At 43.6% G+C, this 18627-nt stretch overlaps 3 protein-coding genes across 4 annotated transcripts; 2 read left to right on the top strand and 1 right to left on the bottom strand.

Annotated features, from left to right (window-relative positions):
• Positions 1 to 107: 107 nt before the first annotated feature.
• Positions 108 to 2814, bottom strand: LOC119548402 (DNA fragmentation factor subunit beta). The gene is made up of 3 exons (XM_037855638.1): positions 2475 to 2814; positions 2010 to 2133; positions 108 to 1953 (listed from the first exon to the last, which is right to left on the bottom strand). The coding sequence occupies exons 1-3, from the start codon at positions 2718 to 2720 to the stop codon at positions 965 to 967; spliced, it is 1359 nt and encodes a 452-aa protein (XP_037711566.1). The 5' UTR covers positions 2721 to 2814; the 3' UTR covers positions 108 to 964.
• Positions 2815 to 3090: 276 nt separating this feature from the next.
• Positions 3091 to 6039, top strand: LOC119548153 (UV radiation resistance-associated gene protein). Its single transcript, XM_037855253.1, has 5 exons — positions 3091 to 3605; positions 3663 to 4530; positions 4588 to 4910; positions 5039 to 5449; positions 5646 to 6039. Exons 1-5 carry the CDS (start codon positions 3232 to 3234, stop codon positions 5758 to 5760), a joined length of 2091 nt encoding a protein of 696 aa, XP_037711181.1. The 5' UTR covers positions 3091 to 3231; the 3' UTR covers positions 5761 to 6039.
• A 1057-nt stretch (positions 6040 to 7096) lies between these two features.
• On the top strand, positions 7097 to 18581 carry LOC119548365 (probable phospholipid-transporting ATPase IIB). Of its 2 annotated transcripts, none has more exons than XM_037855581.1 (6): positions 7097 to 7743; positions 14559 to 15396; positions 15466 to 16243; positions 16306 to 17650; positions 17713 to 17786; positions 17844 to 18581. In XM_037855581.1, exons 1-6 carry the CDS (start codon positions 7097 to 7099, stop codon positions 17975 to 17977), a joined length of 3816 nt encoding a protein of 1271 aa, XP_037711509.1. In that variant the 3' UTR covers positions 17978 to 18581. The 2 variants fall into 2 exon arrangements, with proteins under 2 accessions (XP_037711509.1, XP_037711510.1); XM_037855582.1 differs by lacking the exon at positions 7097 to 7743 and adding an exon at positions 12988 to 13365 and having other exon boundaries at positions 17844 to 17977.
• Positions 18582 to 18627: the final 46 nt, after the last annotated feature.

Here is an 18627-nt window from a genome sequence, read left to right as displayed (position 1 = left end):
TATCCGGATAACACGAAAGCGCACATCAAACACGACTAATAATATATTAAATACTTTTGTTACTTGCGAACATTATAATTTCATCCTTGAAGATTATTTTCTGTTTATCATCAATATTTATTCATTTAATCAGTTCGTATGCATACGAATGTTTTTAAAATTTACATTTATTTGAATATTATTTGATACATATATAAAATATATTTTTGTGTTGTATAATTTTTTATGAAGTAAACATTTTTAGTAAATAAAGAGAAGTAAAATCAATAAACTGCATTTTTATAAATGGGAAACGATTTTTGGGCTCGTGGTATATTTTGTTGTTGTTAGGTAAGGAAATCATTTAGTTTATAGAAAAATCGTAGAGGTACAGAGAAGCCAAGTGTAGCAAAAACCTTTTATCCTGTCAAGTTTTAACAAAAACTCAATTTAAATTCGACTTAAGCGTATACATTTTTTATAACTGTGTATACAGTATACATTTCTAAATATTCTTATTTCTAATCAAAAACGCATTTATATATATGTATGTATATATAATATATCAATATATAATATTTTGGACTTGCTGATCGATGTAACGCCAACAAAACGTATTGAATTCTCAACTACAAGCGTTACAGTCAACGAACATCTACATCTAGGTTTACTACCGATATTGCATAGCCACATAATTCTAATAGTCTGTCAAGCTATTTTAACATTAAATGCATATAAGTATGTTATTAGTTACGTATTTTATATGTAAATACTTTCAACAGTACGGTTTGATAGTTAACTTTGAGATAATTTTCATTTGTACAATTAATCTCGTTTGAGATCAGCGATAAAATAGACTCCAAAACAAAAATATTCAATATTTTAAAGTTAAGGCCAACTAAAGTGAAATATGCGTTGTTTAAAGTTATTGTTTAAAATATTGCTTGGTTAGGTAATTAGATATTTAACATTTTTGATAAACCATTTAGGGGGTAGGACTATCCAATTGCACTTCCATGAGCTCCTGCACAATCCGATACTCATGACAATCTGGGCAAAGCAATCGACCGTTAGAACGGTTTGACCGCTGAACCTTTTCGTGGCAAACAATGTGCACAAGTTTGAGATTCTTAAGCGAGAATATTTCCAGAAAGTACTCAAGAACGGAGATGTCAACCACTTGCTTCTTGTGCAACGAACACTTTCGTTGCGGATGGCTCACCAGGTCCTCTACACTGGCCACAAGGGCTGGCAGAATCGTGCGGCACAGTTCGATTTGGTGGTCCAGGTTCCAGACCTGAAACAAAATCAGATTCTCGCGCGAAGCATACGGATTGATGGTGTGCTGCATGGAGCAACAGTTGCCATTCTCCGAGAAGGCGCCCATGCAATAGAAATCGCCCAAGTTGGAGCACAAGGACACGGACCACTCGTCGAGTATGCAGTTCTCCTTTGTGTACTCCTTGATCACCTTCCTCAGTCTTTTGCTGGGAAGACCGCCAGCGTCCGTTTCCTCTTCGCCCACTGACTGCTGCAGGAACTCGTGCTTCTGCTGACACTTTCTGTCGAACATCATGGAGAAATAGTCGCAACCGATGAGCAGGTATCGAAATTGTTCTAGCACCGAGTTTATCACTTGGCGTGCCTTGGCATTTTGGCGGTACAAGGGATTACGGGTCAGCTCCTCCTTGGCCTTATAGTAATAGCCGCGTACACGTGTCTGAGCCCGCATGGCCATGGCTTCTTCCTTGGAATGAAAGCGCTCCTCCCCGCCCTCGAACCACTCCACGTGCTCGGCCTTCAGACTAAGGTGAGCCTTGGTGTTGTCCAGGACGCGTCGTTGCTTTTGGTGCTCGTACTCCGTGATCATGCGGCGGAACTTCTCCGGATGCTGTTCGATAAAGTCGTAGAAAATGTCGGCAACCTTTAGCAGTGGTGACTGTTGTCGCATCTTCTCAAACTCAAAGTCGGCATCTAAGGGAAATCATCAACATTAGAGGTAAAATTTAAGATTTTATTGTCAAGCTCACCAGTTGTAATGACTGCATCCGGACCAGCCACAATGAACAGCGTCTGGGCGGGCAGGCTGTTCAGGTACTCATCATCGGACACCTCAAAGCCATCAGAAGCCAAATACAAGTGGAGTTCGAGTAGCTAAAAGAAACAAGCTGATTAAGTTAAGCTGCCCTTGACATGGCTCAAATATAACGAGGCCAGGGTGACAGAGTGTCTCGCCCAATTCCTGGTTCAGTGGCCTTCAGCAAGTTTTTTTTTGGCTGGGCAAGGACGCTTCTTCAACAGGTGGTTAGCTTCCTAACCGAGACATGCGCACTGCCCGCCCCTCGGTGGCATTGAAAGAGAGCCAAACAAACGCGGAAGCCACTGCCAGGGACGTGGCCTTGAAATTGCCAGGACCAGGAACTTTCTGGCCCCCTTTGTGAGTGGGTGGGTGTTTTGTTGGGCTTCTACGCAGGAGTTTTCCCAGTTTTTCTTACCGGAAATTTGCTTTTTGCCTTGGTTATTAAAATTTCCAGGGAATTGGCTCCGATGCCGTATTTCCTTGTCCGCTCGTTATCAGTAACCTTGTAGCCACGCATTGGAGCACCTGCAGTTTCCCTGGACGCGGATGAGTTCGCATCCTTGAGAGCTTCGCCCGCTCGCTGGCTTGCGCTGCTGTTGTTGTTCTTGGGGCTGCTGCGTGTCGTTGGTGCCATGATTGCATCTCTAATGTAGTTGAGCATCGTTCTGGCTCATAATAAAGTCAACTTTGGAGTGGAGTCCTTGCAGCAAGTTTCCTTTTGGGCGGACAAAGCAAAATAAACGAACTTGCTAGTGTGACCAGTCTTGGCAACAATGGGATCTAGCTGTGCAGACACCCTAGCTTTAAATAGCCAAATGAACTTTAATTTAAATTTTTCGATGGATTTATATAAGCCTTTTGCTAAGTACTATACTTTTCTATCATGCCTAAATTAAATCTTAATATGTGGGAAAAAATTACACATTATAATTTTCAATCCACGTTGAAGCTATTATAAAATAGTAAAATCAGCTAGAAAATAGGCAACACCTCTATAGACTGTTCTTAACGTTTTGCAACACTAACGCATCCGGAAAACAGCTGTTCGGACTCATAATTTTTTTTGTAAAAAGTTATTTAGGAAAAACTACAACAAAACGTTGTTTAAGTGCACCATGACCCGGGCTGCGGGCTTCGCGTAATCCGTAGTTCGCCCGGATCCGCGTATCACGATGAATTTGCGGCCACGATGCCGCAAGTGGCTGCCACTGGCCACCCAGCAACTGCGACTGCGGAACCTGGCGCGAATTCAGGGATTCAATATAGTGTCCGGACCGCAGGAAAAGTCATTGGAGCAGGTGGAGCCAGAGGATGTGCTTCTCTACTACACTCTGCACACGGACAAGGACAGCGGGGCGTTCTACACAAGTGAAAAGCTGCCGCAGCGCCACCAGCAGCAAAAGTGGGCGGAGATCTGTGCAGATGACGAGGCCTGGCGGAAAACCAATGCGCAGTGTGTGTGCGTCAAGGTGTGGAAGCACTATCCGGCGGAGCGGAGGGATGGCCAACCGGCTGAGACTGACCAAAGGACTAAGGAGATGCACGGGTATCTAGTTTTCCTATATTCCAACTAAAACTTCCCTCACACTTTTCTTGTTTACAGAAGGTCACATCTTACGCCCAGCCGGCTGCCACGCCCACCGGAATTACTCTTTAGCTGGGGCGTCTACTTCTCCGGCCTCATACCACTGTCACCCCTCACTCTGTCCCAGTGTGGACGGAATTGCCTGGTTTTCCAGCTCAATGGCGAGCAGTTTGCCTCCCCGTCGACGATAAGCGAACAGGGTTTGCAGTCGCAGCTGCATTTGCACTACCAGAACTACGCAGCGGATGAAGAGCTGGAGGAGCCGCAGGATGAGGGTATCAACTCGCCGGCCGTCAGCCGGAGTTCCAGTCCCGTGCTGCGGATGAGTACGATGCGTTATGCCCAGCTGAAGTGCCAACAGCAGGAGATCCGGCGCAGCAACAACCTGGACAAGCTGCTCATGCTGCAACGTCTGCAGCGTTTGCATCAGCAGAAGATGCGTCAAATGGCCGAGGTTTGCCGGGAAATCGCCCGTCTCAGTGTGCACTGTGTGACCAGGAATGAGCTGCGCCTGAAGCCTCGCACCACATCGTTGTCCGGCGACCACTCCGCCCATCATCACCATTCCATGGGCCGCGCCCTAAGCGTGTTGCTCGCCGAGCAGCAGCTGATCGCGCCCCTTACGCTTTACAATGCCCAGCAGCTAACCAGAAGAATCGAAGCGCTAAGCAGCCAGCAACGACTGCTAAAAGCGGAACGGGAGACATTTCGGCAGCGCAACGATCGGGCCCGACAACGCCTGGAAGAGATGCGAGAAGAGCGCGAGGCACTGCAGCAGCAGCTCCACAGCCAGCGACATCGACTGGAGCAAGAACGCCTGGAGCTGCGCACCCTGTCACCCCAACAGCTGGAACAGCGTGATCAAAGAAGACAAATAGTGCGACAGGTGGGAGTAACAAAGTGGATTCCTAATGAACAGCTGTTAATTAACTATTTTTAAAAGGTGGAGCGGAGGATGTCCACCCTGGTCTTGGAGCTGCAGGAGATCTACAACATCCAGAATGTGGGCGGACAACAGTTCAGCATCTGCGGCATCGCCTTCCCCCACATGGAGCAATATACAAGCGATTCACGCCAGGCGGCCAATGCACAGCTGCTGGAAAACGTCTCACCGCTGGCGGTGAGTGCAGCCCTGGGCTACATTGCCCACATGGTGCAGATGTTGGCCATCATTATGGATCGTCCGCTGAGGAACCGAATTCTGTATGAGCCTTCGAGGGCAAGGATTGTGGACGATATCAAGGAGTTGACCTACACCACCAGAGAGTAAGTGCAATCGGGTACAATGAGTGCTTATGTATCGATTTGTAAAAGGTTGATAAAAGTCACATAACCATTAAATAATTTAAGTAACTAAAAATGTTGTAATGCTTATTTATGTTATTTTGTTACAGATTCCCTCTGTACACACGCTCTATTTTGCCGTCGCAGCAGACCAAGTATGCAATCTACCTGCTGCGCCAAAACGTCTCTCAGCTGTGCTTCGACATCACCGGTCACTGCGATCTGCGAAACACCTTTGGCAATCTGCTGGACCTTTTCCGCACTCTTCGCTACATCGAACGGTCGCAAAGGGATGAGGTCGACGAGAGGGATGGAAAGGCAAGAGGAGCCGGCAGTGGAGAAGCACGCTTGGCCAACGGGCTGACTGCACCGCACTTGTCGCAGTCGCACTCGTCGGTGGACATGAACCACGTGCCATTGCCGACAAGCGTCAATGCGGTCAAGGATGCACTGCTCCAGCAGCTGTTGCCGCCCGGAGTGAGTCAAGCCCTGGCCATCGAGGGCTATGCGTCAACTCAACGGTAATATAATTCCCATTATCTCTAGGCACAGAGTTACGAAGAATTGCAAATATATACCCCTCGAGTGCGGTCTGATATTATGATTTAATACTACGAATATTTATGAATCAGACTGAATCAGACATAGACATTTATGTGTCTTTTAATAATGAACATCCTTGTATATCTTACATTGTACATTGTTAATTCGTTTCAGCATCTGTCGGTCGGTGGGCTCCTATTCGGATGGCGAGGACGAGTTTCGACCCCGACTGGAGCACAACTATTCCAACTCGGACTCGAACATAACGCTGCAGACGGAGCGTAGCTGAGCAAGTGTATTATGGTAGCGTATTGATCAAATGTCCACGAACACGGCAGCCTGACAAAGGTGGCTCCTCCTGAGTGGTTAATTCGGATTGGTCGCGTATTAGTTGGAAATCATTTGTATACTTTTAAATTATCAAAGTCAATGGTAAGGCATATGCTTAACGCTAACCATTGCGGGCATATTATTTTTAGCTGTTTAAGATCTCTGTGTAAATTCCCGTTTATTGTTTGTTTGCTAATGTAAGCTACGAATAAACAATTACTATTTTATACAAGCCAAATGTGGTAATTAATAGGGTTAAGATTTGAAGAATATTTGTTTGAAAGCTGTTGTAAAATACCAATTTGTACTTAAGTTAACTTAACATCTTTCAAGAAAGTTTAAACTTTCCGCCTACAAGTGTTGAAAAGCGAAGAAAGCAATTGTTGCTTTATAACATAGGCGTAGGTGGTAACTTTTTTAGCTAAAAAATATAAGCCTTGATAGGCTTACAATTTGAACTTTTCCATTAAACATTCTCTACAAGTTTTAACTCCAGTTTTGGTAGTAATTTCATTTATTCCCTTTTAAATAAATTAAAATTTATACAGCCACGACTCAGACTCAGACAGTGTTGCAAAGCGCTGCGCCTAACTAACAGTACTCTGTTAAGCCAGCTGATTAACGTTTGGCCAAAATTATTTCGCTGGCAAGTTGCTTCCGGGATTTTCTAGTTTTTCGTGCAACATCCGGGCTAATAATAAATAAAAAATGTGCTGGCAGAGGCCCAAAGCAGGGCCAAATAAAGGGCAACAATTGTTTTTCTAAATGAAAACGCGAAAAGCTTGGAAATTCGAAGTGCTACCTGAATGGCCTGTGCATGTGTGTGTTGTATGTGTTGTGTGGCCCGGGCCTTGGCCTTTTATTTATCGAATTCGTATCAATTAAATAAAAACGCTGAGCAATAGAAGGCACTTGCAATCTGATAGTGACGATTTGGTAGCCGGCAACCGTTTCGACCGATAAGCGGACCTCCACCACGGGGAATGCCTGCGATTTACGCGTATATGGTGTTTACCCTACCTGTTTACCGCTCAAATAAAAAAATGAAACTCAGGTGTGATAAGGAGCGGCAGTGAAGTTTACACCTGGAATTGCTCAATGAAAACGTGGCAATAAGACTGCTCGGCATTTATTTTTATCTAGAGTATAAACAACACAGCTGATAGTAGGAGAAAAATTGCATATCCAATTAAGGTGTTAATAAGTTCAATTCGGGCGCCAAAAAGCAAAGGCACCCACACTTAAGCCAACTACGCTTGCTGCCTCTTTTTCCTTCTTCTCTTGCTCACTTCAAAATGGCTGAGAGCAAATTACCGCTACGCGATTTCGACGAAGAGAGCGAAACGGACTCAGAGACGGAATTACTCATACGCCGCGATGTCCCGAGCGGTAAAATCAACAGCAGCGGCAGCAGCAGCAACCACAACAACAACATCAACAGTGGCAGGCGGCGCAAAAGCTCAACGGGCTACAGTGGCGTCGACGTCGACGTCGGTGCCAGCAGCTCTGCCGCCGGCGGCCGAGGCAGCTTTCTGGGCAATCTCTTTGGATCCCACAGTTTTGGCTCTGCCGCCGGCCAGATACGTTATAGAAATGAGCGGAGTCGCGAGCGCGCCAAGAACTCCAACGGCATCTATAGCAGCATTTCGAAACTGGCGCAATTAACGCACACGTCATCGGGCGTCGCGGGGGCGGGTTCGGTAGGTGGGAGTGGCACTGCCGGCGTTATCGGAGGTATTGGAGTAACCCCTGCCGATGGAGTAACCACTGCGGCAGTGGGAGCAGCAGGATCTGCTGCTCCGGGGGATCACATCAACAATGGCGGTACGCACAGCACCATTGTCGATCCGGAAAATGGCTCCTCCACCGTCTTCTACCAGCACAACCGGCGGAAGAGCAAGAGTCGCAGCATTGGCAACGTCTGCAAGCTGTGCCTCTGCAGGTGAGTCTCCGCTTCGGTGCGATCCGCTCGTTACCCTTCGTCAACGCTGCGTATGCGCAATATTTCCATTTCACTGCTGCAATAGTGCAGTAGCGGGAATCGCGGGCAAGTAAATAGCGAGGCAACAGCTGTTCACTGGCCAGCAAAACATGGGAAACACACAGGTGTTGCTCCCTTGACAATAGATTTTTTTTAAATCAAAAAATGTTAATATTTTGTGATTTTAGAAAAGAAAATTTTGTATTAAGCACATTTTTCAAAAAAATATTATTTCTTAGCACTGTTTTCTTATCGCTTTTGCAAGGTCAAGTGCTATTTTTGCCTTTTTCCTTTTAACAAATACCACGCTCTTATCAAAATTATTAAAAGGAATTTTTGTAAATTCCTAAAGAAATATTTTGGTTTTACCCCAACACTGGGTAGATACTTTTCGCAATACCTCTATAAATAATTCTGTATTATTAAATATTTGCCAAACAAATCAAGAAAAACGTTGACCTCTCTTTCTTGGCATTCTATCACTTTCACGATTCAACAGTTAAATGCCGAACAAGTTGTTGTTTTGTTTTTGGCACTTGGAATTGTTTATTATTTCTTTCGGTTTGAGCAAAAATCTTTTTTGAGGCTTCTGAATCGAGCAGAGTGAGCCAAATTGGGTTGTGTTGCAATTTTACGAGTACGTTACTTTTAAATTAGATCTTTTGCGAAACACATTTCCAAGAAAATGATTCTAGCTGAAGGCGAGTGGAGAGATGTATGGGCCGCACATGTATGACATATATGTACAACAATGAATGCATCTATATAGCGACTCCGAGATATATTTTTAATTTAGCTAATTAGAGAGGGAGCACGAGAGAACTTTTGAGAAAGGCGGCACATGCGAACGGGCGAACGGGCTCACACGTCTGAAAGTGGATCGGAGAAAGAAAATTGAAAACATTTCGGTTTCTGCGCTGCGACGTACTGCAAATCGATAAACGTGACGACTTCCAGGTCTGGGGGAAGATTTCAACGAATGGAAATGGGAATAATAACAAAAACACGGCTATAAATAGTGGCCAAGACGGGCAAGATGGTTGGGTGACAAGGCATAAAGTTAACGCAAACATTGAGCCCCCATATTTCTTGGCGGAACTCTAATTGCCGCGAAATGTTGCCCAAAAGCACACAACTCCACCCGTTACCTGTGCATTTTAATCGATGTTTGCCGTGTGACTTGGAACCCGATTGGTGGGCGAGCAAAATTAAAAAAAAAATACAAAATAAAATAAAAACGACTCAAGAAGTCACCCAGAAATGCTAAAAATTCCGAAACCAGTTCCCGACGCTTTGGCTCCCCAGCTGGTTTGGCTACACATTGTTGTTTTCAAGGTTTCTAAAAAATACAAACGAGTTGCACAGAAGAAGTAGCTTTGTAGGGTTTTTTCGTTGTTTGGTTAGTGGCAGCTTTTTGTGTCGAAAATTGAAAGTTTCTCAGTCGCCTTTTCGCAGCTTATCAGAATCAGGTCGATTGTTGACCAAATTACCGAATGAAGCCACGAACTCCGCAATGCGTCAATAGATTCGGTGATAGTATTTTTAAATTCAAAATTGTTTACAACGATAGCAACATGACGTACTCGGAAACTTTAACAAAGAAAAGCTCTATGTGAAAATCTATTTGTAATCTTCTATGTGGGAAAAGTAAACATATAGCTTATATGACAATACCACTGCTCTAGAGCTAGATATACGTTTTATAGATACATTTTGTATAACAAAATCGAAAATATCAAAGTGTAGATTAGGTCTTGTTATTTAAAAATAATTTGTGTAGCCTTACTCAAAAAACGGCTCATCATTATGAAATAACAATCGCCTATTCCAATGCCCCAATGTCATCTTTTGATTTACAAGTGCGTCTTTAACTCTTTGTAGCCCTCTTATCGCCCCTGACCACGACAGACTCAAGTTTTTTCTGAAGGTTTAGTTACTCAGAGCCCAGCTTTTCCGCCTGTTTGAAACTTTTCCCGGTTTTTTCGCTTCATATTCGGCACTCAACTCCGATTGCCGTTTCGGTTATATGAGGCTCAAAGATTTCGACAGGCCGATTAGAATTGCAAAGTGAGGCGCCATGCGGCACAGTTTGTTGGTGTGATTGTGGCAGCCACGGTGGCCACTGTTGTGGAACCAGCTCGGCATTTAAGTTTCCCTATGTACGAAAATATTCCACTACTCTATCAAGTAAACCAACTGTTTAAATGTGGTTACACATACATTATTATATAATTTAGTTTAAACTGAATCAATTTCTTTCCAAGAGTTCAATGAAATATTAAAACCTCTTTAATAATAATTCAAGGAATCGAAACAGTTGTAATTGCATTAAATATGGCCATTGCCAACTGACGACAGACATTTCCCAAGCTTTTTTCACTACACTGGGAGAAATATTCAAGTACATTGTTCTTTAATTAAAAACATGCGTTCTTGAAAAACCGTGTAAGAACTTTTTGGTATCAATGTTCTCAATATTGAGAAGAAAAAAGTTAAATAGAGTTTACTTAACCACTTTTTGACATACACTACTGACTGGAGTAAAAGTTTAGTTGTTAAGATATATAATGAAAGTACCGTCAACTCAACTTGATTCGAGCACAAAAAAAACATTTTCAACCTCAAATCTGTCGCTCTATTTTTAAGAGCATTTAAACTCACATGAGAACGTCAGAATTCTTTCTGTGTAAACCTCATGCAAATTGGTCAGCCACGCCCCCATTCACCACCTCCGCCTCCGCTGCGCCACAAACTGTCAATGGTAACGCCTAATGTTATTATTTTCTAGTCGCCGTTAGCTGTTTATCTAGTTGCGAATGCAAATGGCTGGGAAAGGAAAAAGCAAGGCCAAGGGGGGCTGGGCGGTGAAAAGCGAAAACGATTGACGCCCGCAACTTGGACTGGCATTGTTTTCCTCCCACCGGCAATGTGGGTTAATAACCAAAAGCCAAGTCACACTGTTCATAGCTCACCTCGTTCCATTCCGGTTACCCGTGGAAGGGTATATTGCACACGTGTTTCCACTCCCTCCAAAGCAAACAAATTTGACTCTTTCCGTGACAACCATATGTGCTTAGAAATAAAATAGTAATTGTACTCAATGTAGTTTATTTTTTCCGTATTAAACCTAACATATATCTTTTTTTCAAGATTTTTTTTAAAATTTATTTATGTGAGTTCTAGATTTTATATTTTATATTATATTCATGTGCACAAATTGTAGATATGAACTGTTTGAGTCACAATAAGATTGTTTTCAGATCATTGGTTTTTGTTTATATTTTTAGCCTCTTTGCTTTGTGGGTGATACTATTTGAGTTTGTCCCTACGCGATATTTTCAATACGGAACGGCGACTAAAGTTTTTTTTTACACATTTGAGAGTCGTTATAGGGAACACAACTTGTAAAGAGAACTATTATTATTGGGGGAAAAAAAAGGTGTGTCTCGTTTCAAAAACCAAACCCAAAACTGATTCGTTATTAGTAATTTGAAACATTTTTCCGAGCCCCAACCAACTCACTTAACACCTATCTTTGGCACTAAATTGTAAATAAGTTTCTTTGCAGTGTGACACACAGACGTGAAAAGAAATAGGTTGAGTTAGTTGTGAGGGGAGTATGCATAAATTAGACAAATCATTTGCTCAGTTTTTCAATAGCTCTTTTAAGTGGGAAATGGTTTTCTCTTACCGCTTCTGGCGTTTTCGTTGCTCTTTATGTGCGGTAAACTGTGTTTCCGTCTAATGACTTACATTTTTTTTGTAAGGTGGGGTCTTAAACTGGTTAGTCATTAAAATAAACTAATATACATAGTTGGATAGAAAATTGATAAAAGCACGCCTGTATTATAGGAAAGTAGTCTCTACTTAATAGATAAGTAAGATAATGCACTTTCATCCATCACACCTATTCCGAAATACCATACTGCGGAATGGTTTATTGTTATTTTATTATAGGACAAAGATAAATTTGATATTTTGTTATCAAACCATAAGCCGTTGAGCGGATAAACACATTTATCTAATTACTGAGTTTGAAGGTTTAATAGTTGCAGTATAAGTTGCAAATATTTGTTTACGTGATGAAGTAATAAAGATTCAAACTTGTCACGTTCGTATTTCGACTGTTAATTTAATTTATCCAATCTGAAATAAGACCATTTCTTTGGATGTGTTTGGCTACTGAAATAAAACTCCTTTTGGAAATGATTTAAAACCCAAATCTCAAATTGTGTGGATCAGAAAAAGAGCACACTTCCGCAGATCTCAATAGTGGCAGCTGTTTAAAGTCTATTTTTAATGGGAAAGGCGGAACACAATATTTGCTTGGGCAGTGCTATGCAATCGAATCTGCTGAGGTCTACAAATCGTTTTGAAATTTCCAGTTAATTGCTCAGAACGAAACGAATTGCGGCAATTGTTTGTTATGGCCGCTGCAACTGTTGACGAGTGAATTTCAATTCGAACAGAATGGCTGAGTCCTCGGCTGAATCACATTTCGACCGATAAGCGAATCGCTAAAAGGCGAAAATACATTAAAAACGCATCTAGGCGTATTTAAATAGCGTGACACACTTTGGGATTATGGACAAAGAGCAGCCCTAAGGCTTTGAATATGGTTAAAAGCGCTGACTTTGAAGTGCAATGTGAGTCACACAGGTGAGTTATTAATTCTGCGGGCCCTTTTGTTAGTTTTTTGGTCTTTTGCTGCAGATAAGTCGATGAACTTTCGCTGAGCAGATTTGGCAACTTTTTCTTATGAGATCATGACACGAAATCGTCTGGCCAACTCGCATAAATGTGTGTGTTATATTGACAAAACTTTGAAGCGCGCTCTATTCGCACACGTCTAGCACAAGCGGCCAAGTAGAATGGTCGTTAAAAATAAAAAAGCTGTAGAAAAACAAGTTTACTCGTGGGCAAACAAATAAGAAGAGCATTCCGCGCTGATCTAAGGCAGCTGAAGCGTAGACAACCGGCAAGAGCTTATTTAATTAACAATCGAGTGCTAACGAAAGCGACGAGAAGAGCTGCTGAGTCAGTCATAAAGGGGTCATAAAATTGCACACCCTACCATTTCGATTATTTAAACTGCGCGCCTTCTGTAGCGTTACCAGATGTGTGGAACAGCGAACAGTGGCAGCTCTGCTAGAAAACAAACATATGATTGTCCCTTTTCCGCTTATTGATTTCTCTGGGGAACCAAAGACAGGGTTGTTAAACGCGCAGACGACGCAGTTTTCATACGGAATTTTCACATTTGTTTTGTGCATAAGAATTTAGGATAAATTCGAACTACATATTGCGGAGTTTTGCCAGTGAATGCGTGTGCCATGTGCCGCGTTTGTGATTATGTGAAAAGGGCCGAAGGAAATCAGCGAATTGAAATCACAGCTGCCGCCGAGAACAAAGGCTGCATCATCATAAGACTACAAAATTAAATTGGCACAGCTTGTAAAGTGATTGCGAATCTCGGCGAGAAAACATGGATGACGCTACCTCCCAAAACTCGGCTGCAACGCCCATGACTCGCGAGAATATTCCGCTGTTGAATCGCCAGCGGAACCGCTGGTATCTCTTTAGGTGTGAATCATCAATTGGGGGATTTTCTTTCGCTTGCTTATCATCTTTCTTGCAGTGTATTTAATCTTAATAACAGTTAATCGGTCGGGTTGCAGCGTGTTCCCTCTCGCTCTAACACCCGCAAAGCCAGGCTTTCCACCTCCTACTCGCTCACTCTCTCTCACTCACACAAACACCCACGTATATACCCACATGTACATGCATACACATTCCCCCGACTTTTGTTGTTGTCTGAATTTTCACTTTTGTTTATTTTTCGAGTTTTTATTATCGATTTTCCACTCAAGGTCGTCTCCCTTAAATGGACCCATGCACATTTGTGATTGAAATTTTAATTCGCTTGGCGAAGCACTTTCCACCATATAGGGTTTTCCCATTAGCATATGAATATTATAGGTTTTATAGCTGTTTAGGGTACCGTAAAAGGTTCAGGTTCGTGGGAATTGTTAAAATATGTAAATCAATAGTTGCAAATGCCATAATTATTGGTTATTCCAAGTACAAAAAGATTAATACTCTAAAATTGTATATGTACGAGCTAACGTTGCTCATTTTGGTTTATCAAACATGTTTCTAAAACCAGACAAAACTAGAAATTTAATTGAATTTCACTATTGCTCATTTGACGACGCATGTTTTTCCAAAGAAGTTTAATTGAATTTTAAAGTTTAGTCTTAAAGCGTATAACAAATATTCAATTGTTCGTTATAATTGTTTTCTTTTAATGTAACAAAAGAATGTAGATTAATTCTTTAAGGGTTAAAGATTATATAAATGTATTGTATGTATTGTATTAATTGAATGTTCTTGATAAGAATTTTTGTTTTATCGGACCCCAGCAACGCTTATTTAAATCTGAGAAATGTATTTTCTAACTTTATGGAGTGCTAAAGCCAATTTATAATGGTTAGATAAATTCCATAACAAAAAGAATATTTGTAACAACACATTCTTTCCGTTTTTTTTCGAAATACTAACCAAATTCTATGTGAAACAATAAGCAATTCGAAACGATAGATGAAATCGCTCAAATGACTGAAGCTTAAAGCTCGTCCCCCTCAATCCAATCCATAGTATTGGATCCCGGGAATAAGAGGGTTATGTGTATGACTGGGGAGATCGGCCGGAAGGATGTTCCTGGCTCACACTCTTACCGAGAGCAGCGTGATACTGATCCTTGTCTGTCTTTACAGCTGCTGGCGCAAATGGTTCCGGCCACGAGAACTGAGGGCCCGCACCGTAAATCTGGGCCGGGTCAATACAGAAAAGTTTCCGCCTAATGAGATCCGGAACCAGAAGTACAACTTCATCACCTTCCTGCCGCTGGTGCTGTTCGAGCAGTTTCGCTTCTTCCTCAATCTATACTTCCTGCTGATGGCGCTGTCGCAATTCATTCCGGACATCCGTATCGGCTACCCCTACACCTACTGGGGTCCCCTCGGCTTCGTCCTGATGGTCACCATTTGCCGCGAGGCGGTCGACGATTTGCGCCGTCATCAGCGGGATCACGAGGTCAACTCGCAGAAGTACAAGCGTCTGTCGGCCACCAACGGCAGCGGCTACGAGATGGTTCCCAGCTCCAAGCTGAAGGTCGGTGACATCATAATCGTTGAGAAGAACGAGCGTGTGCCCTCGGATCTGATCCTGCTACGTACCAGTGATCGCAGCGGATCGGTGTTCGTGCGCACGGACCAACTGGACGGCGAGACGGATTGGAAACCCCGCCTGGCCGTCCCCTACACCCAGAAGCTCAGTCGCGACTCAGAGCTGCACAGCATCGATGCCAGCTTCTACGTGGAGAAGCCACAAAACGACATCCACAGCTTCATCGCCACCTTCTGCATGGCGGACGGCAGCGAAGACACCGGACTTAGTGTGGAGAACACTCTGTGGGCCAACACCGTTGTGGCCGCCGGCACAGCCACCGGAATCGTCATATACACTGGATGCGAAACGCGCAGTGTGATGAACAACTCACAGCCAAGGTCCAAGGTGGGCCTACTGGACATGGAGATCAACGGTTTGACCAAGGTGAGACCCTATAGTCGGTAGCTTTTGGTGACTGGACTCCTTTTTCATTTTAAATTTTTTTAATTACAGGTTCTGTTCTGTGCCGTGCTTGGCTTGTCTCTAGTCATGATGATGCTGAAGGGATTCGGCGGTCCCTGGTACCGATACATGTTCCGCTTTGTGCTACTGTTCTCCTACATCATTCCAATCAGTCTGCGTGTAAATCTGGACATGGGAAAGGCCTTCTACTCATGGCAAATGCAGAATGACTCTAATATCCAGGGAACTGTAGTGAGATCAACAACCATACCCGAGGAACTGGGAAGAATCTCTTACGTACTGACCGACAAGACGGGTACACTTACTCAAAACGAGATGGTTTTCAAGAAGATCCACCTGGGCATAGTGTCGCACGATGCGGACACGTTTCACCACATTGGCCAGATGATACAGAAGCTTTCTGGGAACATACTGCAACAGCAGCAAGGCAGCGTTTCTAGCTCGAGCAGCGGCGGAGAGTCGAACAAGCCAATCATGTTTGCCGGCAACAGGATGCGTCGTCCGGAGGGATGGCGTGAATGGGAGGCAGTGCGAGCACTGGCCCTGTGTCACAATGTTACGCCGGTGAGCGATGACGAGGACAACCGATCCGTGTCCACGGCATCGACCGTCACTGGCGGCAACAACTCGCCAACGAAGTCTGTGATAAACATCGAGGCACCTGGCAGTACAGACACGGAGCATCAGTATCAGGCTGCGTCCCCAGATGAGATAGCGCTTGTAAAGTGGACTGAGCAGGTGGGCCTCACCCTGATTGCCAGGGATCTCAACACAATGACGTTGCAGGTGAAGACCCCCAGCGAAGACAGTAAGTAGATCCATAGAGCAATCTTTATTAGCAGCTAATTTTGATCTTTATTTTCTATCCAGATGACATTCTACTGCACTACCAGATCCTGCAGCTGTTTCCCTTTACTAGCGAGAGCAAGCGCATGGGAATTATAGTGCGCGAGAGCAAGTCGGGCCAGATAACGTTCTATCTTAAGGGTGCTGACGTGGTTATGTCCAGCATCGTTCAGTACAACGACTGGCTTAGCGAGGAGTCTGGCAACATGGCGCGAGAAGGACTTCGAACTTTAGTGGTAGCCAAAAAGGTTCTCACCGAGGAGCAGTATTCCGACTTTGAGACGCGCTATAATGCGGCTCGACTCAGCATCACCGATCGCGTCGCCAAGGTGGCGGCAGTCACGGAATCCCTTGAACGTGAGCTCGAACTGCTCTGCTTGACAGGCGTGGAGGATCGTCTCCAGGAGAACGTGCGTCCAACACTGGAGCTGCTGCGCAATGCCGGCGTTCGCGTTTGGATGTTAACTGGGGACAAACTGGAAACCGCATGCTGTATTGCTAAGTCGTCGCAGCTGATTGGCCGAAATCAGGGACTGCACGTTTTGCGTTCCGTTAAGACGCGAACGGATGCCCACCAGGAGCTTAACAGCTTCCGACGCAAGCAGGGGCATGCTCTGGTTATCTCCGGCGAGTCCCTCGAGGTCTGCCTGCAGTATTACAGACCAGAGTTCTTGGAGCTGGCCACGGCCTCGCCGGCAGTTGTCTGCTGCCGCTGCTCGCCCACCCAGAAGGCCCAGGTGGTGGCCCTCATTCAGAAGCACACAGGCAAACGAACCTGCGCCGTGGGAGATGGTGGCAACGATGTCAGCATGATTCAGCAGGCAGACGCCGGAGTTGGAATTGAGGGACGCGAGGGAAGACAGGCCTCGCTGGCCGGCGACTTTAGCATTCCGCAGTTCTCGCACATCGCCAAGCTCCTGCTCATTCACGGCCGCCGGAGCTATAAACGTTCGGCGGCCCTCTCACAGTTCGTCATCCACCGCGGTCTCATCATCACCACCTTGCAGGCGGTCTTCTCGGCTGTTTTCTACCTCAGCTCGGTGGCTTTGTACCAGGGCTTTCTCATGGTTGGTTATTCGACGCTGTACACTATGTTTCCGGTGTTCTCACTGGTGCTTGACCAGGACATCACATCGGAGACGGCCGTCACGTATCCGGAGCTTTATAAGGACCTGTCCAAAGGACGCAGTCTTAGTTATAAGACCTTCTTTATATGGGTACTCATCAGCATATACCAAGGCGGCGTCATTATGTACGGAGCGCTTATACTGTTTGTGGACGAGTTTATTCACATTGTGGCGATCAGTTTCTCGGCTTTAATTATGACAGAGCTTATTATGGTGGCTCTCACTGTGCGCACTTGGCATAGGTAAGTCCTGGCAACTTTCTTGACATTTAGATAAGATACTTATTCGAGACTCATAATTGCAGGTTAATGGTGCTTGCGGAATTATTCAGTTTGGCGCTCTATCTCATTTCATTGGCAGTGTTGCATGAGTATTTCGGTAAGCAAAGCTTGAAAACAGTAAAAATAAAATATAACACGTTTTATTTGTTTTTAGACTGGGAGTTTATTTGGTCGTACGATTTTCTATGGAAGGTTTCCCTCATCACGCTGGTCTCCTGCTTACCATTGTATATAATTAAGTTTTTGCGTAAAAAATGTTCGCCGCCCTCCTATTTGAAGCTTTCTTAGAAGGTGGCTTGGCAGAAAATTTACAAATTACAATTTCCACAGACCTTAATTTTTTTCATTTCTTTCTGTTCGCAATTTAAACTTCCTTTATTATTTAGCACTTGATGTGTTGTTTTTTTTTTAACTAAGCAGCCATCCTACAATTATATCCCTGGATTCGCCAATTGCCTCACCAACCCAAATATACGTGATATCAGGTTAAACTCCCCATCCTCGACACTACACTTTTGCTTAATGATTATTTTGTTTAAACTTTAAAGTTTCATAAAATTCAAGAGACAAAGTGATTCGATTATTGTAATTTAAATTAAACCAATTCTTATTTGTAAGCGAGGGGAGCAACAGTTTTAATATGTATTTCAATTTTGTATACCTGTGTGTATTGATTAATATTTAAGTCGCAGAAAACCAAATTATGTTACTAATTATTTAATTATAAAATAAATTAATAATTGTATCTATGACTAAAAATGAAATCAATTACAATGGTATAGAAAGAGATGTAAAACGAAAGCTAGATTTTGTATAAGGATTTAGAAATCGCATTGGATTGTGAAATAATGATTATAAATAAATTAACATATATTAATTAATTGATACAAAATATGGGGATTTAGTATGAATTACTTACTGGATCCCAAGACACGGTA

The sequence above is a fragment of the Drosophila subpulchrella genome, chromosome 2L (genome assembly GCF_014743375.2).
Source record: "Drosophila subpulchrella strain 33 F10 #4 breed RU33 chromosome 2L, RU_Dsub_v1.1 Primary Assembly, whole genome shotgun sequence".
NCBI lineage: Eukaryota > Metazoa > Arthropoda > Insecta > Diptera > Drosophilidae > Drosophila > Drosophila subpulchrella.
Note: the sequence above shows the minus strand (reverse complement) of the source record. Positions and strands in the feature narration are given on the sequence as shown.

Coding starts and splice junctions, on each gene's coding strand:
- LOC119548402 (XM_037855638.1), bottom strand. CDS start 2,720: ATGCTCAACTACATTAGAGATGCAATCATGGCACCAACGACACGCAGC. Junction 2,134..2,474: donor AGGCAAAAAGCAAATTTCCG/GTAAGAAAAACT, acceptor TGTTTCTTTTAG/CTACTCGAACTCCACTTGTA. Junction 1,954..2,009: donor GGATGCAGTCATTACAACTG/GTGAGCTTGACA, acceptor GATTTCCCTTAG/ATGCCGACTTTGAGTTTGAG.
- LOC119548153 (XM_037855253.1), top strand. CDS start 3,232: ATGAATTTGCGGCCACGATGCCGCAAGTGGCTGCCACTGGCCACCCAG. Junction 4,911..5,038: donor TTGACCTACACCACCAGAGA/GTAAGTGCAATC, acceptor ATTTTGTTACAG/ATTCCCTCTGTACACACGCT. Junction 5,450..5,645: donor GGCTATGCGTCAACTCAACG/GTAATATAATTC, acceptor AATTCGTTTCAG/CATCTGTCGGTCGGTGGGCT.
- LOC119548365 (XM_037855581.1), top strand. CDS start 7,097: ATGGCTGAGAGCAAATTACCGCTACGCGATTTCGACGAAGAGAGCGAA. Junction 17,651..17,712: donor ACTGTGCGCACTTGGCATAG/GTAAGTCCTGGC, acceptor TCATAATTGCAG/GTTAATGGTGCTTGCGGAAT. Junction 17,787..17,843: donor AGTGTTGCATGAGTATTTCG/GTAAGCAAAGCT, acceptor ATTTGTTTTTAG/ACTGGGAGTTTATTTGGTCG.